The following is a 25,607-nucleotide window of genomic DNA, read 5'->3' on the forward strand; positions in this document are numbered from 1 at the left end:
CGAAAGGAAATAACATATGTAACCAATACTTTTTGCATGCTTTCTCAAACTTGTTACATTTTACCCCCAGTTACCACAAATTCACAGACCTAAAGCAACAGAACCCAGACCTAAAGACGATGATAGCTGTAGGTGGATATAACATGGGTACTCAGGCCTTCACCCACATGGTATCTTCTGCTGCAACCAGGTTGGTAGATTTTATAATTGGTGATTGTGACACTGCTTATGTTGCTGACATGGATATGTAACCTGCTGACAACGAGCAGACATAAGCCATTGAGGATGAAGTTGGAAACTATCTTAAGAAGAATCTTTTTTGCTCACATTTATTCTTCTTCTTTTTCTTTCTGCTTCTACTTCAATGTATTTATCATCTCTTGTGGTGGTCTACTGTTGTGTTTATATCAGGTGCTTTAAAATTCCGGACAAGTTAAGAAGTATGTAGTCGCCACACTATAAACGAAGCAAGTATTAAATTATACAACAATCCCTCCCATTTATTCAGAAATTTATTTTTAGTCCTACACAATTTTTTTTTTCGTTCTTATTTTTCTCTTTCGTTCTCTTTCTCTCATATTCTCATAAACCTGTGAATTATCCTACAGGAAAGACTTCATTGATGACACGATCAAATTCCTTCGATCACACAACTTTGATGGTCTAGATCTGGATTGGGAATACCCAGGAAACAGAGGAAGTCCCGCCGAAGACAAGCACAGGTTTACATTACTTGTACAGGTACACAACTAAGGCTTCTATCTAGTAATTTATATATATATATATATATATATATATATATGTGTGTGTGTGTGTGTGTGTGTGTGTTATGTGTGTGTGTGTGTGTAACGTAAGGATTAAATGTTCAATATTTTACTCAAGGAAAAAAGGATACGTATGGCTAGACTAGAAAAAAATGTAAATGAATGTTGGGACGTGCCAGACTGGTTCAAAGCTGGTAATTTTGGTGAAATAGATAACATTCATGAACCTAGCAACCTTTTATTACTATCAGGAGCTGCAAGACGCCTTTGAGAAGGAAGCTGCTGCTACCGGAAAACAGAAACTCTTGCTTTCTGCTGCTGTCGCCGCTGGTAAAGACAAGATTGATACTGCTTATGAAGTTGCTCCTGTTGCCAAGTAAGTAGTTATATGGAATTGTTTAAAGAACTAACAATAGCGTCCATTGAGAATGTATCTGTGATCTACTTTGACATTTACATTGGCGTGATTATATTATACCTGTCGGAGTGAGGGTATTGAATGGATAAAGATCGTTGACTATCAATTTGGTCACTCGGCTAACAAATGTGATTCCTGTCGAGCATCATGGGTGGTAGCGTCTGCGGTGGATTAATTATATTTTTCCTTTCAGAAATGCCTTCACAATGGCATATTACGATCATGCAAAAACGATAAATCTTCCCCTTTTTTTCGTGACATTTCTCAAACAAGGACACAGGTCATCTTGAAATGTATTTTGAAAGCTATTCAAAGGAGCAATGTTACATTTTGTCAGCAAATGTGTACTACCAGCACTCTCTCTTTCAGATCCCTGGATTTCATCAACCTAATGGCCTACGATTACCATGGAAGCTGGGATAGCTATGCTGCCCACAACAGTCCTTTGTATGGTCACGCTGGGGAGACTGGAAACAATGTTTATTATAATATCGTGAGTTTTTGAAGAGTTGTCGGATGGATTAATAATTCGGAATGAAATTACAAAACCGACACTCTGGTTATCAACTTCTAAATATTCTTTCTTTATTGGTCAGCTTTTTAATAACGTTACTAAATCCGTTTCAATAATTGAACAACTCAAAAATGTATATAACTAATGTAGAAGTTTGTGAACAATATTTAGACCTCATTACAATCCAATAAAACTGCCAGAGGTTTATCTTATTATGTCTTGTAGAAGTAGAAGCAGCAGCAGCAGCAGCAGCAGCAGTAGTAGTAGTCGTAGTAGTAGTAGTAGTAGTAGTAGTAGTAGTAGTAGTAGTAGTAGTAGTAGTAGTAGTAGTAGCAACCGTGCTAGTAGTTGTAGTAGTACTAGTAGTAGTAGTAGTAGTAGTAGTAGTAGTAGTAGTAGTAGTTGTAGTTGTTGTTGTTGTTGTTGTTGTTGTTGTTGTAGTCGTCGTACTAGTAGTAGTAGTAGTAGTAGTAGTAGTAGTAGTAGTAGTAGTAGTAGTAGTAGTAGTAGTAGTAGTAATAGTAGTAGTAGTAGTAGTAGTAGTAGTAGTAGTAGTAGTAGTAGTAGTAATGGATTTTGTATTAGTTTTCATCACCGTGCTCTAAACGCTTGACAACATTTATTTCTCAAACTTGACAACCTACAACTTATTATATATAGGACAGCGAATGCAACCTTTTCGAACAAAGATACATTTCTTTTCCACCAAGGAGACCTTCAGGTTTTTCATTCGTCTCGGGTAGGCCCGAGTTCATTTGTTGATAGCCTCTTGAATTGGCTTGTGAGCACAAGACTCCCTTCTTATCGTTTTAAACGTCATCACTTCTCGACATCAACACTGAAATATCACATGAGACAAATGAAATGATAGTGAGATATATTTTTATATCACAGCTTAAATTATCAACATAGGTACATCGATCAAATTTGAAGGTATAATTTTTTCCCCTAGAATTACACCATGAATTACTACGCCTCACAAGGAGCGCCAAAGGAGAAGATCAATGTTGGTCTTGGCCTTTACGGAAGGTCTTTCACTTTGTCGAACCCTGCTAACAACGATGTCATGGCTCCTACTTCCGGTCCAGGTACGGCTGGGCAGTACACCAGAGAGGGAGGAATCCTGTCATATTATGAGGTAAAATTCTAGAACTGTTTTCATTGCAACAATGAATCAATAAGAATGGGTTATCAGACCTTTGAATAAGTCCATATCGTTCAAAATCCATTAGATTTTATTACATCTTTTCGTTTTCTGATATTTGTGATGAAAACAATACATAGGTAATCCATGACATCTGTATACTTTATCGTTTTATGACATTCTAATAGATTAAAAACAGAATCGTTTTTCAAATCATTTATGAGGTGCGACCATTTGGAGAGTGTACATCGTACTCCATTCAACCAAGACCTCAACCAAACCCTTATCAAAGATTCTACTGTATTCGTAGATAGTTGCAAATAATTATATTTGAGCCCATGCAAATTGGGTCAAAAGCTATATAAATGCGATTTATTACCTATTATTAGACTGTATGCCAGTCAAAGTAAAAGTATAAATGAAACAAGCTTACAGTCATTAACAGTGGGAAACACTGCAACCAGTTAAAATAATATCGGTTAACAGCACAGAACAGCATCGAAGTTTGATTTTAAATGTGACCTGAGTCATTCTCAAAACCGTATTGTCGAGATGAATCGGATCCTGAAAAGTGAATTTATAAAAGAATTAGTATGAAAATATCAAATTTGATATTTTTAGAATTAAAGGAAATGTCATTGTATTTATATTTTCCATCACGATGGATAAAAAAAAAATTACCTAAAGTTCCATATCCGTGGCTTTGAATTTATTTTCCAACAACTTGTTCATCTAGACATTCTACCTCTTGGAGCCGTGAGCCACACATTGTCATAAACAATATCAGAGTCTTTTATAGTGGCTTTATACCATCTACATATGGAGTCTTTTAAAAGTACGAGGGAGATACAATGCACTGAAAAGTACTACGAGCGAGGATTTGTGGCAATAGGCATCAAAATTTGAAATACCCTATCTAGCAGGTGCAAGACATCCCGATACTTCTCTTAAAATATTAGTGATCTGATTAATTTCACGTTGTTGACATAAAAGGAATATCAAAGCATATTTGCATAATCTGTCCAAATTGATTAAATCGGGGATTAAATTTGACTTCACCATTATCATCAACTACCCGTGCTCCAAAAAGGTCAAAACATCGCGATGACCACTGTACCACTTGGTAACTTCTCTTTTTTACGACTGTTAAACTGTTTCAGGTGTGCAAGATTATTCAAGATGGCGGCACTGTAAAACAGATTACAGATCAAGCAGTTCCTTACGTTGTCAAGGGCAACCAATGGGTTGGATACGACGACCAAGAAAGTCTCAAAAACAAGGTTTGTTTTTAATCTTATATCATTTATCTGTCACTAGCTCTTCGCTCCTTAATGAACATAGGGCCTCTACGAGCGTTCGTCATCTGTTTATGTCCTTGGCTTTCTTCTTGGTAGTCTCTCAGGTGGGGCCTTCCATCTTCATTTTGTCAATATGTCAATATGCGCCTCCTTGTTTGTTACGAACGCCCAACCATTCGTGTCCATTGGAGAGTCCAATCGAGAGACTGGTGGGTGACGTTGCTCCCTGGTCTTTTCAAGGTATAGTCGATCCTTCTCCATTTCCTCCTCCTAATTTTGGTGCTGATGGGTTCTTGGTTTGACCTTTCCCATGATTATATGTCAGAAATATATTATTGCTATCTGATTTTAAAAAATCCTGCGGAGGCATTTGTTTATGAAGGTCTTAATTTTGTGCGAAAGGGTGTTTGTGACTCTCCCGGTTTCAGATCCATAATAGGTTTAACATTTATACCAAATACTCTAAGTTGAGTTGCATTAGAGATAGCTGTTATTTTCAATACGAGTGACAAGGTAACAGAAAAATTAGTTAAATTAACGAAGGATCAAATCCTAAACAAATAAGACTCACCTCAATAAATTGCTAACAGATTCAAAATAGAAATCTTATGGCAGAAAATTTGTCTTCAATAATGTGACTTTCTTTTTGTGTTGTGGCAAAAAATATATTATATACTCAAAACATCGATCAATTTAGATGACTCGCAACTTGTCAACAAGTCTAAAAACTAGCTCTTTTTTAACGGAGACTTCGTGTCATCCCGGAGCAATTCTGTTCAAGGCAATGAACCACATAATAATGTTGCACTTGTTTTTTTTTTCTTTCGTCAATTTTTCAGTTTTGTAGAGTCAGATTTCTGAACAGTATCCCTATTTTGTTTGAAAATTCAACAAGACCAATTTCATGAAGTGACGGCCTCTATTCCCCCCCCCCTCCCCAGGTTCGTGTCATAATGGACCAGGGTTTCGGCGGTGTCATGGTATGGGAGTTGCCCCTGGATGACTTCAGTGGTCAATCCTGTAACCAAGGAAAATATCCCCTCATGAACGCCATCAAGGACGAGTGTGGCAACCCTCGATCTGGCGTCACTGTTGGGTAAGCGAATCTATGAGTAATAAAATTGAATGACTGCATTATAATCTAAATGTACTTAGTCATCATGTTGTCTCATCATGTAATACTCATTTTATTTGGGGGTTTTTGTTGTTGTTTTTTGTTTTAATTTGGGGGTTGTTTATTTTTGTGTTTGTTTTGATTTTGTTTTCTAAATTTTATTTTCGTCACTGGCTTGATTAGGAAATGTGAGACCATTAAAAGACTGAGACATATTCATATCAATTGTCAGGTGCTGATTATGATGGAATGTCAATATTCTGCCAAATAATGGGATAAAAACAATGAGTGAAATAAGTAATGAAGTATGAATTGGTGGTGCTTGGTCGACAATATTACTATTACATTACCGTAATACTATATTGCTCATTGTGATAACACATGAAGGCGTCTCAAACAGCTCAGCTGATAGAGCATTCACGTCACATGCAAAGGGACTGGGTGAATTCTAAATATTTTGCTGACCCCCCTCCCAGATCCTACTGTCCACCCAGGAGCTGAGTCTTGCAGATACGTTGCCATAGATTAACGTCCAATCAAAAGGGTAGCACGCAATTACTTTTGTCCTTTAACACAATAGAAACAGGGGTAAACCCAGGGTCAAATGGGCCTTATGGTTGAAGGACTATTGTAGTGAAACCAAATAGAGCGGTTCGTTCATTTAAAGAGTCATGCATGACATCAGCGATTGAAAAATTATTACAGTCAGAAGCTATGCAAAGATTATTTTTGTTTATAAAATCATGAAAACTCACACCGATCTTGCATTATTATTTTATATCCGTACGATTTTGCTTAATTTATGGCAAAATCCATTAAACGTAAATCACTTTTTAGAAGTATAGGTAGTGGAAATCAATTATTTATTGTTCTTTCCGTTGCCACCAACTGTCATCCATCCATCGACTATGAGAATAGCCAAGGGGCTACCACTCCCAGCCAATCACAATCTAGTACCAGTGCCGGCGGCGTTTCAACAATGGCGCCAGGGTCTTCCCAGACAACCAAGTCCCCATTTGGAACTCTTCCAACCATGCCTTCTACAGGTAAGACAAACGGGATTTTATTCGTAAGAAAACTTAAGCGAATGATACCTCTTCCTTACTTTAACACGACGTTTTATTCAAGTCCATTTGGAAGTGGCATCAGCACTCGACTGACGTCCTAGTTAAAGGCACTTTACAGATATTACCCCTTTCGACACATGTGAGAATCCAGCTATAGGCTAAAAGTGCTGGTACAAAGATTTGTCTAATAAGGGACTAGTACTGTATAAAACTGAACCTGGTTTATTTAGCTGGCCTGGTGGTGGTGAGAGTAGGGGTATTAACGAATTAATGTAAAGCGCATTTAGAATGCTTAATCTATAGAAATGTGCTTATAAATAAATTCTCCGTTTATTATCTTTTTACTTTTTACTTTTAAACATCCTATAACATTGTTGTTGCTTTTTCGAGCCCTTTCCATGAATATTCTAAGGATTCTGTAACTACCTTTTGCTTAGAATCTCGGTCTTTTTTTTCGCCGTGTGAATACTGTTAATTAGCCTATCTTCATGAAAAATTCCATTAATATTAAAACTATTGTTTGAAAAGGCTGTCTATAATAAGGCACTAACTCTCTGGGACCAATGCACCTTAATTCTTTACAATAAAGTGAAAAAACACGCTTGCCCACCAGTAATTCTAATTTAATTTTGATTTTTTTCAAGCATCAATACTATTGATTATATGAACATCCGGAATTTCTAAACAACTCTGTGAATCGCAGCTTTCACCATTATGATAGCATTCCAATGTGCACAATGCCTCGTTAAATATCCGTTTAGTGAACAGTCCGCAATCCTTAAATAATGTCAATATTGTTTTCTATTTTCAGCTTCCAGCGATGCATGTGCGGCAAATGGTCTCGGCGATGGCGTCCATCCTCATCCATCATCTTGCACCCACTTCATTGAGTGTGTCGGTGGTCGCACAATCGTCATGGAGTGCCCACCGGGCCTGAAGTTTAATCCCAGCCTGATGACTTGTGACTTTGCTGATCACGCCCATTGCACAGCCGATGCCACCACAACTCAATCTACAACCCAATCTACAACTCAACCGACAACCCAATCAACCACCCAACCGACAATCCAATCGACCACTCAACAACCAACCCAACCATCGACAGCTCAACCACAGTCTTCATCTCAACCAACTCCATCGACTAGTCAACCACAATCCTCACCTCAACCAACTCCATCGACAGCTCAACCACAATCCTCACCACAACCAACTCCATCGACAGCTCAACCACAGTCCTCACCACAACCAACTCCATCGACAGCTCAACCACAGTCCTCACCACAACCAACTCCATCGACGACTCAACCACAATCCTCACCACAACCAACTCCATCGACGACTCAACCACAATCCTCACCACAACCAACTCCATCGACGACTCAACCACAATCCTCACCACAACCAACTCCATCGACGACTCAACCACAATCCTCACCTCAATCAAGCCAATCGACTGCTCAACCATCCACTCAATCTACTCCCCAACACCCAACTCAGCCCACTATGGGATCAACTCAGCAACCACCTTCCCCTTCTACTTCTCCAGTTGCCGCTTCCACCCCATTTGGTAAGAATCATCGACCCCCGCTCTCCTCTTTATCCATTCATTTGATACGTTTAGTGATTTCGTAGTTTGGTGTGTCACCACTGGGATCCCTGTGTTGGCTATTAGTGACGTTAAGTCTAGTATTTATAACGTACTTCAGTTTGAATAGTTAAGTGACAGACTACACCAAGAGCCAAACAATATGTTTGGTAAAGGCATATCATTTTTGGATAAGTCAAACTACATGCATTTTAATATTTTGATCCCGGAGTGCTTGGCAAAAGGCATTAAAGATAATGGTAAAATAAATGTTTCAGAGACGTGCCGCTCAAAAGGCAAACTGCACTTTAAAAAAACAGATCTTTGTGTTTAGAATAGAAGCAGTAGACATTTTATAACGAGTTGAGCAAAATGTTAAGAATATTAACTTTAAATTTGGTCATTTAAACAACAATGTGAGTTTCCTGTTTATATCGTGCCTTTGTCTAATGAAATGTCCATATTGCATCCATTCCACTTGTACAGTGCTAATTAACTATGTTCCTCCATTTTTGTTTGATTATTATAGATAGATCCAGACCGATGATATCCATATACATGTTAACAAATAAGACATACAAAGAATATAAAAATTAACCATCAAGAATTTTTGAAAGCAGATCACAGTTTGATAATTTTTGAGTCTAAAATTCAATCTTCTCCTAATAAACAAATAATTTGATGCCTAAAATCATTATACATAATAGTTCAAGATTTTAACGCATTCTATTCTTTCCTCATCTAGTGCCCTCCACCTCCTCACATCACGTTTCTCACTCTAACGAGATCAAGTGTGACCCTGCTGTCGACGATTTCTATGCAAACCCACAGGACTGCTCGACCTACTTCATCTGCACGTCTGGAGAGGCCTTCAAGCTCACATGCGCTCAGGGCCTCGTTTTCAATGATGCTACCAAATTCTGTGATTGGCCACAGAACACGGCTAACTGTAAAGTAAGAAAATATTATTGCATATTTGTAATCTAAGAAGTTATAAAAATCCATGTCATTGTCCATTCCATCTCAAATTATAACCCTATCATCATACAGGTGTCAATAAATTCTTTCCCTAATGTCAATGACTCATTATTCTAAAACCGTTTTTATGTCCATTGGTTATCAGCCTTCATTAATCACCAAAGTTAGCAAAACGAGCATGAACTTATAAGACCTCATTTTTCTCTCCTTCGATCTCAAAATCACAACTGTACGACAAAATTCTCTTTGTGTAATGTGACTACATGGAACAAAATCGCCAAAAGTAACTCATGGACGTTTCATAGCCCAGTTTGGCAGACCATTGCCGAACACAAAACAATTTTTTTAAAGAGACAAATACAGAAACGATTATTCTGAATTTGCTGAGACACAAAGCGAATGTTTGGCGTTGGCAGATGCACAAAAGTGTTATAGGGCCATCTTTCTTAAAAACGATTACTATAAATGTCTTATTAAGATATGCTGGAGTTTTATGCTGCATCCCATCTTCATGAATATAAGCCATAGATGCTTTTCCAGTAAGACGGTGTTCCTCCACCTTGGAGACAGGGCGCTCGCGATTTTCTAAATGACGGGTTTCCAGAAAGATGGATTCGGAGAAATTGGTCTCGATTGCTTGGGCACCAGGCATTTCTCCTTGTGACTTTTTTTCCTATAGAGCTACATCAGAGACATTGTTTATTCAGCTCCCATACCAGATGTTGGCCCACTTACCATTAAATAAAAGAGCTGTTTTTATTCCATCACGCCACATGGAAAGAAATCGAAATCAAGTTGAATTTGCTTGTATAGTATGGGAACAATATTGAAGCGCATTGAGTAAAAGATAATGTAAAGCATTTATGTATTCATAGATCCCTTTTTTAATTATATTGTCTAAAACATGTTTCTGATAAAGATGTTTTTAAACGAGGAAAGACTTTATGGACACTCTGTATTTTTAATAAGATTTTATTTTGACATTAAAAGGCGGGTACATATATGAAATGAGACAAGTAGTTTCCCCTTATTCTTGCAAGAAGAAATGAGTCTTCATAGTTTCTCTGAACACGGGCAGCAATGGCTTAAACGTTAGGCGTAGTACAGTGCATTAAAATGAGCAACAGGGGCTAATATTTAATGTCTATGATGATTAACATCTGTTATAAATGATATCATATCTAAAAGTATCAGAGAAAATGAGATTTCCATGGCATTGAATATGTTGAAAACTGTTGGTTTACGTTAAATAAGTGTACCTTTGGAGGGGTTCATTGGTTTTTCTCTTTTTGTCCGCTCCTCCTCAATTTCAGCAGGCACCAGGTCTCTCAAGCCCATCGGCCACAATGCCCACAAGCACCATGCCTACTAGCACGATGCCCACCACCACCACCACAACCACCACCACCACCACCACCAAGCCCACCACTTGGACCACCGACACAACCACAATGACTATCCCAACAACCACCACAACTACCGTCAAAACTACACCGAAATTCCGTAAGTAACATTTGTTTGAAGGAATGCAGTCTGCAGACTTTTGCTCTTGTATTTCTGAAATTACTTACTGCACTCTCTTTCATATTGTTCTCTTGATGGTCGAAGAGAAATTTAGACCTGAAATGTCCTTTCTTGTTTCGAATCTGCTTTATGGTTTATGCTTCACTCATCTTAAAATATAAATGGCAATGATAGTAGCCCGCATTAATTGTTGGTTCTTAACAGTGCTGTACTTGTGTCATGTCACCCAGCTTTGTCAACTTCAGTTTATTTCACATTATTTTTTTTTAAGGAGGACTTTTCTTTCAAAATCAAGCTCATTGATATGGGGCAGTGAGACGGGGGACGGGACGGGAAGTCATGTAATACATGTTTTTTTAGATGGAAATGTTCAGTCTTAGATGGAAATGTTGAGTGACAAAAGAATCTAAAATTTTCAGTAAATAATAAGGAAGAATGATAAAGATCTGGGGGAGAAAGGGTGTGCAACATGACCGAATGAATGAATTGAATGCACTGAAACTGTAAAGCTCAAGTTAGGGCTCCCTTTAACATACTCGTCTGACTGCTGTAAGCATTTCCTGTGCTCCCAGCCAATCAAGGCCTTTCCAAAATTGTTTATCTCTGTCGGATCCTCCGCATGCCGACCAGTGTTCTGCCTTTCTTTAATAAGACATAGCAATGCCGACAGCTCAGTTGATAAATAACTCGACTCACAAGCAAGGTTTTGATTTCTATGACCCTCTTCCTACCCAATGGTATTGGATTGTTATGTTCATTAGATCTTTAGAGAAATACCTTGGGTTTGCTAGGGACCTATCCAAAGGATAGCAACAACTTTCAACTGTCCCTTTAACGCTTCAGAAACCGGAATTATTTCCGATCTCGTGGGCCTTATATATGTAAATAACTGCTTTTTTTTCTCTGGAAATTCGAAGTGAGTGCAGTTGTTGGGATATTTGATCCTTTACGTAGAGACTCGTTGGCTCAACAATGTTGTATGTCATAAAAAGATAACAATCAAGCATCGACTTGCGTTGTCAAAGACGGGGTGAGCGACTCTAGCCCTGCTTACTCAGGAAAGTACTTTACACATATTACCCACTCCAAATAGGCTCGCTTCAGGTAACGACAATTTTGGTTACATATTGCTGCTCTGGAAGAGAAAAATAATGAATAATTGTGAATAGTATTAAATATGATACTTCCATGGAAATGTCCTTTATAAATGTTCATATCTATCTATCTATCTATCTATCTATCTATCTATCTGTCTATCTATCTATCTATCTATCTATCTATCTATCTATCTATCTATCTATCTATCTATCTATCTATCTATCTATCTATCTGTCTGTCTGTCTATCCATCCACCTATCTCTCTAACCATCTAACGATCTCTATCTAATTATCTATCCATCTATCTTTTCGTCTATCTTTTGATCGGCAAAAACCTCACAAAAATTTTAAAAAACGATTTTATAGCCTTTGCTTTCCCTTGCTTGATGGCTGTTCGAGAAAGAGAGAAAGAGAGAGAGAGAGAGAGAGAGAGAGAGAGAGAGAGAGAGAGAGAGAGAGAGAGGCGTGATGGAGACTTTTAATTTTAAATTCCTTTACTTTGCTATTACTTCGTCAGATATCAACAATATCTGCCGTGAACTCACACTTAGTGACGGTATCCACCGCGACCCTACATCCTGCAAGCACTACGTGGAATGTGCCAACCACCAGACATTCATCATGTCTTGTCCTCCTGGCACAGTCTTCAACTATCACATCATGAATTGCGATCTGCCCGGACACACTCATGACTGCTAGTTTATTAGACGATGTTGTTATGTGTTGCTGTCATGTGATAGTTTAATTTGGATATCATGACGGATCCCTTTTCATATCGTTAAGAGTGATGCACTTTTTTTTTTCTTGCGACAAAAATGTTAAATTTCTTTAAAGTCATTTTTTATATCCGTCTTATATTCATATAATTTTAATTTATGTATAAGGCTGAATTTTAAAATAAAATATTATTGAGTTATGGTTCACCTTAACCTTGGGATATGGCCAACTCACAACATGTATGTGCTGATAATAAATTGGGCTCTTATAGAAATTTTGAGAATGTGGAACATAACTATATGTTCTGAAAGAAGTTATCATAATGCTGTAAGCTTTGTGCAATTTTGATGATCTTGCTGGATTGTTACAACATTCAGTTTTATGAATAAATTTTATTATGGATTACAGATGGCTTTCAATTTTGTTTTATTTTCTAATAATAGTTTGCAGTAATCGTCTTTTTCTTGAAATTTGGGCTAATTCAATGAAATGTGAACATTAAAAGCCTGTGCTCTTACGCAGGTCATTATTATGCAACACCATTGATTACATACCTACAAATAAAATGAGACTACAGATCATAAGTGATATTTAGTCTCTGTTTGGAGCCCCGAATAGAACATTGAACTGATCTATACAAATGCTCTATTATAATATAAGAATGGGGCTACATTGTTGAAGTCTCGTCATTAGAAATGAAACAGTTCAAGTCAGAACTTTGTTGGTCCTAAAGTCTCTTTACGTCCATTATTTGTCCTATGATGGAATCGGGTTTGGGAATTCCCGTTTAGTTATCTGAAGAAGGGTTTTGAGTCCAAATGTTCCACGTTCGGTATTTTGTTCCTTTTTTTTTTCTTTTTGTTCCTTTTAAACAGTTATATTCATTTTTGTTCTTTACTTTTTGATAAATGGGAGAACTATAAAAATAAGCTCCAAACAGGCGAGACCCTTGTTAAAGACCGAATGTAGGGATCAGAAGAAGATAAAGGGTCATGGTATGGCAGCACAACCATTTATCTGTGATATTATTGACTCATCACCCAAACACATAATAAGAAAAATATTATAAGAACAATAGATACACCGAGAAATGTAGATAGCTAAGTGAATAAAATCGAAGAAAAGGAAAGAAAGGGTAATTAAATGCATACTTCCTCAATCTAAAGTAATCATTACTTTGTAGTGTGACTGCTTATTATGTTGACTAACACATCGTATAACATTGATGAGAGGGGGAAAGGGCTTATATTATATCCCCAAGACTTTCTCCGTCAAAATGATCACAATTTTAAAGCAGTAGAGAATAAATGTAATGTGTGGCCTTTGAGCAAGTCACCTCGCCTTAGTTCAATTTGTGGCGCTGCACTGCGGCAGACGCCTGGTCATTCCAGTCTTCCCTTGGAATAGACCCTAAAGATAAATTTCCCCTATGAGATACATAAATGGAATCTTATTTTATTTTATTTATTTTTATTTTTTATTTATTTAGACAGCTAAATCACCAATAGCCTGTTATGAGTTGGGTACAACAGGCTAAAAATGAATAAAATCAGAGAGAAAAGTTGTGATAGCTCTCTCTCTCTCTCTCACTCACTCACTCACACACACACAAACACACACACAACACACATACTCTCTCACTCTCTCATCTGCCTCTCTCAATGTTTGTGTATGCGTGTGTGTACGCGAGTGTGATTGTATGTAAACATGTATTTCACTCGTTTGCTCTCTCTCTCTCTCTCTCTCTCTCTCTCTCTCTCTGTGTGTGTGTGTGTGTGTCTCTCTCTCTCACACACACACACACAGTCACTCACTGTATCTCTCTCTTTCTCTCTCTCTCTCTCTTTCTTTCTCTCTCTCTCTCTCTCTCTCTCTCTCTCTCTCTCTCTCTCTCTTTCAATCTTCCTCTATCTCCCTTTCACTTACCGTTCAATTTCACCTCTCAATACCCCCCCCCCCTCCCATTGTTCCCTTCCCTACTAACCCTTCCTTCTAATAAATTATTGCCACCACATAACCATCTATTTCAAGTACCGTTTTATGACATATTTGACATGCACCACAGCGTCAATGCGATAAAATCTCAATCAAAGTGTTCAAAATGCATCAGACCATAATCTGACCACCGCAGTGGTCAGGCAGAGAGGTCTCCACTGGTCAACTGGTCAACATCATTGTCCCAGCGTGAGGAAGTCTACCGGATTGAAAACAGATATTGATTTAGTGTCTGGTCATTTGTACATTCCTGCCAAACTCTAGAAATTCGTTACCAAGCGTATTAAACTTGTAGTATAATAAGGTAAAATGGTTGCTGAGTATTGAATAGGAAATTTATAAAACATAAACTAGTAAACAATCAAATACAGAAAAAAGAAAGGAATGCAATTCTTAAACTTTGAAAGATAATTAGATAAAAACAATTAAGTAAATTTTCTTAATTTTAGTCACTAGCTATATCTTTGACTGCAGTTTCTTTTTGTTTTCTTCTTTCTTTTCCTGTAACTTTGATTTATTTTTAAAATTTATTTTGTTGTTGTTGTTGACGTCTACTTCAATCCATTTTCAGAGGGTTACACGTTAAGTATTTACTTATTCCGTTTTACAATTTCATTTATATTGTTGTCTCAATTCATTCCGTGCATTTATTGTCAAACTTTTCATATTTAAAAAATGTCAATGAAATCCAATGAGAACTTTACAAAAAGAAGCTTTAAAATAAAATATTAAAAAAAAACAGAAATAAACAACTTTTACCTGTGATCAATGATAGTTGGCATGCTCCATCGAATTAGTCAGAAACGTAACTTCTTTGATATGTCACGTAAAATTGTGTCCCCTCATCTCCTTACTATCTACGCAATATCACGGTAAACTGCTGTGGTTTAAACACTGCTTTTTCGTGTGGATTATAATTGAGGCTATTGTTTTCTGATAACAAAATGTTCGTTTTCTGTTGGAATAAGATGCTTGATGATTATAATCAAAGATTGATGATTCGATTATAGAAGAAGAAAAATAGAAGAAAATACGATCAGTTTGAAAATATAATGATTAAAATGATGATGGTGATGAGGATGATGATGATAATAATAATAATAATAATAATAATAATAATAATAATAATAATAATAATAATAATAATAATAATAATAATAATAATAATAATGTTAAGTCTTAGGTTTGAGACACCTTAACAAGTTGAGTGTCATTTAATATAACAACATTAGGAGTTAAAGGTTTTCTGTTTTTGTTTTGATTTTTGTTTTTTAAAGTAATTTATGAGAGCACGGCAATATCGATTTATTTATTTTCATGATTTTAAACAGCGTCTTGGAACGAACTTTCATTTAAAGCCAATGGCAAGGAGAGTTGATAACAAAGTGCTTCTATTGGGAATAATCACCATGTTGCTGGGTATGTATTGTATCTTATGAATAATTATGTGTGACTTTTTTTTTTGGGACTAGCGGTAAGACATTCGGCTTGTGTCGGTCAACGGTTCGTGTCCTGCTGTGGGAAAGGTCTCTTTTCTGACATTCTTGTCACCGCCCTTATAAATGTAACCGTAACCCATTGTCTGAATCTGGTATTATGTCGGGGGGGGGGGGGGGAGACAGATGCCAAAAAGGTAAACAACCATGGAATTGGTCAAAAATATAAGATTTTGGCTTTCAGCACTTTCAAACAATGTACTCATTCTTCTCAATAGAACGTTTAAACTCAAACCAAGTCTAATCATTTTGTTTACAAATTAAATTTTCATCGTCTCAATCACACCAAAATGATAATGTTTTGGGACGGCGGGCCACGTATGTATAATGAGTTTCTCGTCAGTATCAGCGTCGTCTCTGTCGAAAAGGAATTTGAATATACATATATATATATATATATATATATATATATATATATATATATATATATATATATATATATATATATATATTGATTTATAGGTGTGTATGTATTGAAATACTATACATACATATTGCCTTATAGGTGTGTATGTATTTTTAGCTTACCACATGTTTTGAAATATGTAATGGCACCTTATATGTGTGCATGCATTGTACATTATGTTTTGTGCCTTATAGGTGTGTAGGTATTATACCACATGTATTGAAATATATACATGGTGTCTTAAAGGTGTGCATACATTGTATTTACCCCGTGACTTTTTATTATATGTTTTCATCTGGCACTTCATACCCTACTTTTCTCATCATTATTGGTATAAGTGCCCGCTCCACAATTTTTCTTTAGATAATAATAATAATGATAATAGTCTTCAATTTCTGATCCTTCTAACTTAAAGTTGCTTTTCATCCTCTGGTTCACCCCTAAACTATACTAGATTGGGCGGTGGGTCACATTTAGATATGGATTTTCTTGAACATATATATAATGCAATTTACACTAAATTATGTGCCCAAAGCGCTTCATAAAGAGTTCCTAGCAAACAGCAACATTTTTTTCTCTCGCAAAGGCAACGCTGTGGACGGCCAGGTACGCCCAGTACAGCAGAAGTAGTTATTTCAAGTGATTGTTTCATATTTAATTTCAGGAAAATCAAACGTATTTGGGTTTTTATTCTCAAAGAAAACATGTGATGATCCGTAAAGTGGGATATTGGAAAAGAGCAAAGATACAAGATATTGCAATGTTTACTTCCTAGACCAGGAGGTGCAAGACGATGCGGAAGATGTTTTTCATTTATATGTAAGACCCTTGTTTCTGATAAAGGGGTAATCAAAAACGTCAGCTATCATTGCTTGTCTTATGTTATTTATTGAAGTATCCTGTATAGTATTAGTATTGGTTATTTTTCGTTGGTCTCAGAAGTTGTCCACCGACACTTCAACATCGTTTTATTCTAACCATTTCACTCAATGTCCAAAGCTTGTATCAAGCCACAAACCAGTCCCGAAATGGGCCCGTACCATCGAGTGTGTTTGATCGACCAAGAGAGTCAGTACAGACCGGACGGTGGTAGGTTCAGAATAAGTGACGTCACAGATCCGTCCTTGTGTACACATATAGTGTATGGACCAGTATTGGTTGATGGAGAGACTGCAGGGCTGATGGCTGCTGGCGCTTATGATGAAGGTAAATGGGGATCGATTGATAACAATAAAATATTTTAGCCGAGGAGTGGTTTAGAGATATTTGTTATGGGATTGTTGCTAATTGCCCCCCTTTTTTTAACGATAGATCGGTTACATGTTTAATTGGTCAAAACTTGTCAAGTGTACAATCCCAATCATCGGTTGATCATAATAGTATCGGGTCATGGGCTAATCGGATAAAATCATTTGAGCACCTTTGGTAAGAACAGGTAATAAGAATATTTAAAAACTGTCACCTATCAACGTAATCTTTCATAGCATTAAATGATTTAGACAATATTCATTATACATTCTATCTAAACAAAATAAAAATCCAGAAAAACTTACATTCTTTAATTTTCGATCGATAAGAGTTTTTAAACGATCAAAAGAGCATAGCGGTACATTTTAAAAATCGCAATTAATTTATTCATTCACTCATCAATTTCATTACATTAAAACGTCCACTGACTGGAGCCTTTTTAAATGATCAGTAAAGGGACAGGATTTAATCTTTTTCACTCATAAGTTTTGACAGTTAAATAATATACTGAGCAAAAGATTAAAATTTAACAGCATAAATTTTGAATCATTAAATCGAGCGCATTATTCAGCAGAAACTCGCAAAACTTCAGAAAATGACTAAATAACTAAATTTCTACAGATGTGCCAAATTTAATCAAATATAAACGAGAAGTTACAAAGATATATAGCTTTAAGCATGAGTAACCTTTTGAAAAGCACGTTTTTTGAGGTTTAGCAACTTTGTTTTTTTAATTGAAATTTATTTTTTTTTTTTTGGTTCTCGCCCATTGAGCATCTTTGGGATGTCTTCAGCAGATGTGTCACAGCAAGGGTCTGAACAATATCAATGAACTTCGACAATTTATGTCAGAGTGGAACAGTATTCCAAATACAATCATTATGAATAACATACGGTCAATACAGAATATAATTCGTTGTTATTGAAGCGAGAGGTAGTCATATAAAATATTGACGGGCTGTTTTTGCATGACCAAAAACCTTGGGTTTTTTTGCTTTTTTTTTTTTTTTTTTTTTTGGGGGGGGGGGGGGATTCTTTACCATTGTCATCCTCCTTTTTTATGATTTAACGGATTTGGCCCTGAAAGACACTGTATAATCCAAAATGAATTGTTGTTAATCTTATTAAAACTTGTCTTTATGGCAAACACGTATTGTTCTTATTTTATTTTGAATTGTGGTTAGGTTCGTCAAGACATTTTCATGCCACTAGTAAATAAATGCGCCAAACTGGAACAAGAGTTTTTGAGACATTGATTAATAGTTTGTTCAATAACTTGTTACTTCTTTGTTAAAATCTTTCCAAATTTTATACACATAATGGCATAGAAGTAAGCAACCATTATGCTACATTTCAAATATTTGTATTTACCAGCTCCAAAAGCATATTATATTAATTTTGCTCAGTATAATAGATTGGTACATTTATATGTATTCATAGTTGATTCACCCATTTATTTATTTACTCGTTCCTTCATTCATTCCATCAAATGTTGATCCTCCCATTGTTATTCAGACAACTGGGCTTACCTAATATCCATGAAGGCCTCCAATCCAAATCTGTCAGTTCTACTTTCCGTGGGTGGGCCTAATGATGGTAGCCTGGAGTTTGAGGCGATCGCCAACGATACGGAAACTGTGGAACGCTTCGCATATGCCTGTCTAGACTTTGTCCGAGAAAGGTGAGAAAATAGCTTACCGATTTTCTTTATAATTCTGTCCGGAACGCAAACTACAGACAAAGAAGCCGAGTCATCTGTCGTCAGATTATTAAGAAGTGAACGGATTTAAACCAGCTTGTTCCTCATTATATGTCACTGAAAAGTAGAAAACAAGTTAAAATAGTCATTCAAAATCATGGGACCTTAGGAGACGGTATTTTCTAAATTGGTTTCTGAAAAAGTGTGTATGAAATAGTGCCAGACAAAACAGAGAGAAAAATAGAAGAAAATACAATACAAAACAAAAGCAAACAAACAAAAAAGCCATCCCCCAAAATCAGCCTTGTATTTTTTTCTGCTTTTTCTGATACCGATACTGTTTCATACACAATTTATCAGATCTTTATCTCACTCTAGTACATTCTTCCTAATTTGTCACTTTAGGAATTCTCAGATTGTTTTATCTATATCTTTGTATTTTCTGTTACAAAAATCCCGTCAGGTAGTAAATTCGATTTCAGCCTGTAGACAATTTAGTATTATGATTATTAATTCTACTTTCATGGATTCCATAACCCATATTGTTGACTATAATATTTTGACATTAAAAAAATCAGTCTTGTGGTTTAAGTTGAATGTAATAGTCCAAAATGCTTGAATCGTTTTTAGGATTAAAAGGGCGCTTAAATTTGCCATCCTTGTAAAACGGGTTTATATTATTAAATTCTTATTGGTTTTGTAACCCAGCGCGTCAATCCGGTATTATGTAAGATGAAACTGATTCAAGAAATTTGATTGTTTTTACGGTTTAAGAAAACAAACCTCAGTGAAGTATTTTGCTTTTACTCAAATTTTATAAGTCCAGTTTATAGCTCATATTCAAGCATCATTGTAAACACTACATAATACTGTTTAGGACGATTAGCCACACTTTTGCTCTTTTTAAAACATCGTTTCTTCTTCTCGAAGGTCATTGGATGGGATATTGATTGATTGGTCACCGGTCATCAAAGAAGATGTTCAAGGTCATTTGGAAAATTTCACAACGTTGCTTGAGGTATTGCTATAAATTACCATGAGTAATTATAACAAGCTAACACTTTCTTACGACAAAACGATTTTTAAAAATTTTGTCCAGAAAACTTTTACTTCAAATATCGATTGATCATAATGGCCCTCAAAAGATCAAAACCTATTGAGACTCTTTTCAAGTTGAGGCTTAATTCAACCAATCAAAATATGAAGGGAAAGTTTTCTGGCCTAAATAAAAATGTATTTCGTTTGAAAAGACATGGAGGCGGTCACTGTCTGACAAACTGAAGATGACAGGACTCACTTGGGGGGTTACCAAGTAGATAGCCAAGGACAGAAGCAGATGGCGGACGCTCGTAGATACTCTATATTCCAGAAGGAGCGAATAGGATTAAGCCAAAGTCATGTCCTAGAATAGCAGATCTGTAGCTATAATAAAAGGTATATCCAAGTTACATCACAAACAGACCCATCGCATGTTTATTTGAAACGATATGGTGAGCACAGACATTTCCACGAGCAAAATAAACATTCTAAATCCCTAATTTACTTTCCAACGGCATTGACCAGACTTCTTTAGAGTTATAATTTCTTGCCTTTATCATTTGCTTACAACTTCCCGTTTTATGATTTTAACAACGAAGTCCAGTTGCATCGGCAGTTTAAATCATTTCATTTGGATAAGTTCAGGGCAAGACTGTTACAACGTAGACCATTTTTATAAAGGTTAACCATGATGATAAGATTGATGTATTCAAATTTGTTCTCAGTCAATCATAGATATGATGACAGCTCAGAGATTGACGACAAACGATCTGAGAAAAATCCAGAAAAAAAATAATAATAAATAGACCAAGGGACAATACTGAGAATGAGAAACATGATTTTTGTAATAACTGAGTTATTTCCCTTCCACATAAATTTGGACTTTCGCACTAAGATATGAAGTGAATAGAAAAGTGCCAGAAGACAATAGAGAATAAAAAATTTTTAAAAAATTTTCGCGGCGGTGGTGGGGTTTGAACCTGCGACCTTATTGGTACGACAACTCCGCCTGGCAGGTGAGAGCGTGGCTCTACCGTGTGAGCTATCCACGAACACAAAAATATTCGTTTCAAACTCAAAGTCATTACTAGATCCCTCTCTCACCCACTTCTTGAGACCGCCGATTCGTTCGTACACCACCATCGCGAATAATTTTGACCAGCAGTTAAGCTTAATAGCCAATATTCTCAACACAAACATATAACATAGAAACGATTGAGACATTGAGTATGCTCCGGTGTATGGGGTGAATTTTTTAATTCAGAAAAGTGAGTGGAGCAGGCACTTATGTTGGTAACAACAAGATATGAAGTGAATAGAAAAGTGCCAGAAGACAATAGAGAATAAAAAATTTAACTGCTTAACAGCTTAACTGCTGGTCAAAATTATTCGCGATGGTGGTGTACGAACGAATCGGCGGTCTCAAGAAGTGGGTGAGAGAGGGATCTAGTAATGACTTTGAGTTTGAAACGAATATTTTTGTGTTCGTGGATAGCTCACACGGTAGAGCCACGCTCTCACCTGCCAGGCGGAGTTGTCGTACCAATAAGGTCGCAGGTTCAAACCCCACCACCGCCGCGAAAATTTTTTATTCTCTATTGTCTTCTGGCACTTTTCTATTCACTTCATATCTTGTTGTTACCAACATAAGTGCCTGCTCCACTCACTTTTCTGAATTATAAGACTTTCGCACTGCGGTCCTAGGAAGGAGACAGCAAGCAGTATTGCCAGGTTGGCGGATTTTTCACCAAATTGGCGATTCTTAATCATCGCGTTCCTGGGGAAAATGGTCGGGCGGATGGCGGGTATTTTTGGCAGGTTATGATGATTTATACACCCTTTTAAAAAGTAAAAGTATAGCAATCAAGTCTAACTATTTCTTCTTTCCCCCCTCCCCATAAGGTGACTTTTAAGAGCACCTATTGTGAGTACTGTAGGCCTAGATCTATATTACACAACCATTCAGTAGTCTGATGTCACGCCGCCCGGCAACGGCGGCCGTCTTGGTTCTAAACAAAGAAAATAATTACTTTTTATTCTTCATGCTGGCTATAACTTTTCATATGCGTTGTGATCAGAATGTGTAAAAGCCAAAACATGGTCAAATTTATGTTCCCCCCCCCCCCTAACTGGACACGCTTTTATGCTCGCCGGAGAAATATTTCATACGGGCGTCCGCCATTGTTCCGATCGTTTAGAGCCATTGTTACTAAGTTACCATGTGTCGTTAGGAAGGAAGTGACGTTACGACTGTTGAATAGTATTCAGATTATCCGAAGGTGAAAACAGTATCCGACAGTCTAACTTCCGCTCAAACAAAATTGAAATTCCGCATCTTCATGCCATTAAAAAGGAAACAGTTGTAAATATATGAGTAGCGTTTAGTAACATAATTTTTATTCTGAGACAATACGTTATTGTTGATTATAAAAGTGTTTTAAATCAAATGGCGGATTTCTTGGTGGATTTTGGGCAAATGTCGCAGGTGAAGTAGGATAAAGTTGGCGGATCTCTGGCAAAAAGTTGGAGGGATTTTTGCAAAGATACCTGGCAAGACTGACAGCAAAATGAAAAATAAATAAAAATAACAAACGAACTTGAATATTTAGAACGCGGTAGGGGAGGGCATCCGGGTCACCAAAAGGTCAACGATGCTTTAGGTTTTGAGAAGTCAGGTCATCGACGACTGAGAACTTCCCGACCTCCACTTAGTTCTCGATGCTTTTCTCGTCTCGAGAATCTTGGTCGTCGATGCTTCTCGTATTGAGTCCCGAGTCCCGAGTCTCGAGACTATACTGCGCGAGCGACGCACGCGTTACTAACAATGTATGAAGTGAATAGAAAAGTGCCAGAAGACAATAGAGAATAAAAAATTATTTTTTTTTTTTTCCGCGGCGGTGGTGGGGTTTGAACCTGCGACCTTATTGGTACGACAACTCCGCCTGGCAGGTGAGAGCGTGGCTCTACCGTGTGAGCTATCCACGAACACAAAAATATTCGTTTCAAACTCAAAGTCATTACTAGATCCCTCTCTCACCCACTTCTTGAGATCGCCGATTCGTTCGTACACCACCATCGCGAATAATTTTGACCAGCAGTTAAGCTTAATAGCCAATATTCTCAACACAAACATATAACATAGAAACGATTGAGACATTGAGTATGCTCCGGTGTATGGGGTGAATTTTAATTCAGAAAAGTGAGTGGAGCAGGCACTTATGTTGGTAACAACAAGATATGAAGTGAATAGAAAAGTGCCAGAAGACAATAGAGAATAATTTTTTTTTTTTTTTCCGCGGCGGTGGTGGGGTTTGAACCTGCGACCTTATTGGTACGACAACTCCGCCTGGCAGGTGAGAGCGTGGCTCTACCGTGTGAGCTATCCACGAACACAAAAATATTCGTTTCAAACTCAAAGTCATTACTAGATCCCTCTCTCACCCACTTCTTGAGATCGCCGATTCGTTCGTACACCACCATCGCGAATAATTTTGACAGCAGTTAAGCTTAATAGCCAATATTCTCAACACAAACATATAACATAGAAACGATTGAGACATTGAGTATGCTCCGGTGTATGGGGTGAATTTTAATTCAGAAAAGTGAGTGGAGCAGGCACTTATGTTGGTAACAACAAGATATGAAGTGAATAGAAAAGTGCCAGAAGACAATAGAGAATAAAAAATTTTTATTCTCTATTGTCTTCTGGCACTTTTCTATTCACTTCATATCTTGTTGTTACCAACATAAGTGCCTGCTCCACTCACTTTTCTGAATTAAAATTCACCCCATACACCGGAGCATACTCAATGTCTCAATCGTTTCTATGTTATATGTTTGTGTTGAGAATATTTGGCTATTAAGCTTAACTGCTGGTCAAAATTATTCGCGATGGTGGTGTACGAACGAATCGGCGATCTCAAGAAGTGGGTGAGAGAGGGATCTAGTAATGACTTTGAGTTTGAAACGAATATTTTTGTGTTCGTGGATAGCTCACACGGTAGAGCCACGCTCTCACCTGCCAGGCGGAGTTGTCGTACCAATAAGGTCGCAGGTTCAAACCCCACCACCGCCGCGGAAAAAAAAAAAAAAAAAAATTTATTCTCTATTGTCTTCTGGCACTTTTCTATTCACTTCATATCTTGTTGTTACCAACATAAGTGCCTGCTCCACTCACTTTTCTGAATTAAAATTCACCCCATACACCGGAGCATACTCAATGTCTCAATCGTTTCTATGTTATATGTTTGTGTTGAGAATATTGGCTATTAAGCTTAACTGCTGGTCAAAATTATTCGCGATGGTGGTGTACGAACGAATCGGCGATCTCAAGAAGTGGGTGAGAGAGGGATCTAGTAATGACTTTGAGTTTGAAACGAATATTTTTGTGTTCGTGGATAGCTCACACGGTAGAGCCACGCTCTCACCTGCCAGGCGGAGTTGTCGTACCAATAAGGTCGCAGGTTCAAACCCCACCACCGCCGCGGAAAAAAAAAAAAAAAATTTTATTCTCTATTGTCTTCTGGCACTTTTCTATTCACTTCATATCTTGTTGTTACCAACATAAGTGCCTGCTCCACTCACTTTTCTGAATTAAAATTCACCCCATACACCGGAGCATACTCAATGTCTCAATCGTTTCTATGTTATATGTTTGTGTTGAGAATATTGGCTATTAAGCTTAACTGCTGGTCAAAATTATTCGCGATGGTGGTGTACGAACGAATCGGCGATCTCAAGAAGTGGGTGAGAGAGGGATCTAGTAATGACTTTGAGTTTGAAACGAATATTTTTGTGTTCGTGGATAGCTCACACGGTAGAGCCACGCTCTCACCTGCCAGGCGGAGTTGTCGTACCAATAAGGTCGCAGGTTCAAACCCCACCACCGCCGCGGAAAAAAAAAAAAAAAAAATTTTTATTCTCTATTGTCTTCTGGCACTTTTCTATTCACTTCATATCTTGTTGTTACCAACATAAGTGCCTGCTCCACTCACTTTTCTGAATTAAAATTCACCCCATACACCGGAGCATACTCAATGTCTCAATCGTTTCTATGTTATATGTTTGTGTTGAGAATATTGGCTATTAAGCTTAACTGCTGGTCAAAATTATTCGCGATGGTGGTGTACGAACGAATCGGCGATCTCAAGAAGTGGGTGAGAGAGGGATCTAGTAATGACTTTGAGTTTGAAACGAATATTTTTGTGTTCGTGGATAGCTCACACGGTAGAGCCACGCTCTCACCTGCCAGGCGGAGTTGTCGTACCAATAAGGTCGCAGGTTCAAACCCCACCACCGCCGCGGAAAAAAAAAAAAAAAAAAATTTTATTCTCTATTGTCTTCTGGCACTTTTCTATTCACTTCATATCTTGTTGTTACCAACATAAGTGCCTGCTCCACTCACTTTTCTGAATTACTAACAATGTGTACTATCTGCATTGTTCACCCCTCTCTCGTCGGCGATGATTCCAGCGAAGCTCGAGACTTTTTTGCGTCTCGATGCT

General features: G+C 37.2%; 2 protein-coding genes across 3 annotated transcripts in view; both read left to right on the plus strand.

Moving 5' to 3' along the window:
* Window positions 1-12,626, plus strand: part of LOC144972501 (putative chitinase 10) — a 49,215-nt gene extending 36,589 nt beyond the window's left edge. For both annotated transcript variants that reach the window (XM_078913776.1, XM_078913779.1), the window contains exons 22-33: window positions 71-190; window positions 609-741; window positions 1,016-1,140; window positions 1,552-1,675; window positions 2,649-2,834; window positions 4,001-4,120; window positions 5,080-5,234; window positions 6,171-6,298; window positions 7,131-7,886; window positions 8,650-8,858; window positions 10,196-10,385; window positions 12,022-12,626. In XM_078913776.1, the coding sequence (XP_078769902.1) occupies window positions 71-190; window positions 609-741; window positions 1,016-1,140; window positions 1,552-1,675; window positions 2,649-2,834; window positions 4,001-4,120; window positions 5,080-5,234; window positions 6,171-6,298; window positions 7,131-7,886; window positions 8,650-8,858; window positions 10,196-10,385; window positions 12,022-12,203 (2,428 nt within the window). In that variant the 3' untranslated portion in view covers window positions 12,204-12,626. The remainder of the gene's footprint in view (window positions 1-70; window positions 191-608; window positions 742-1,015; window positions 1,141-1,551; window positions 1,676-2,648; window positions 2,835-4,000; window positions 4,121-5,079; window positions 5,235-6,170; window positions 6,299-7,130; window positions 7,887-8,649; window positions 8,859-10,195; window positions 10,386-12,021) is intronic.
* A 2,451-nt stretch (window positions 12,627-15,077) lies between these two features.
* LOC144972502 (uncharacterized) overlaps window positions 15,078-25,607 on the plus strand; it is a 42,476-nt gene continuing 31,946 nt past the window's right edge. Inside the window, exons 1-5 of the mRNA XM_078913780.1 lie at window positions 15,078-15,162; window positions 15,548-15,635; window positions 17,118-17,324; window positions 18,882-19,047; window positions 19,996-20,083. Coding sequence (XP_078769906.1) covers window positions 15,578-15,635; window positions 17,118-17,324; window positions 18,882-19,047; window positions 19,996-20,083 — 519 coding nt within the window. The 5' untranslated portion in view covers window positions 15,078-15,162; window positions 15,548-15,577. The remainder of the gene's footprint in view (window positions 15,163-15,547; window positions 15,636-17,117; window positions 17,325-18,881; window positions 19,048-19,995; window positions 20,084-25,607) is intronic.

Source organism: Berghia stephanieae, chromosome 5 (assembly GCF_034508935.2).
Source record: "Berghia stephanieae isolate SIO BIC M18660-M18661 chromosome 5, UCSD_Bste_1.3, whole genome shotgun sequence".
In the NCBI taxonomy this organism is placed as follows: Eukaryota; Metazoa; Mollusca; class Gastropoda; order Nudibranchia; family Aeolidiidae; genus Berghia; species Berghia stephanieae.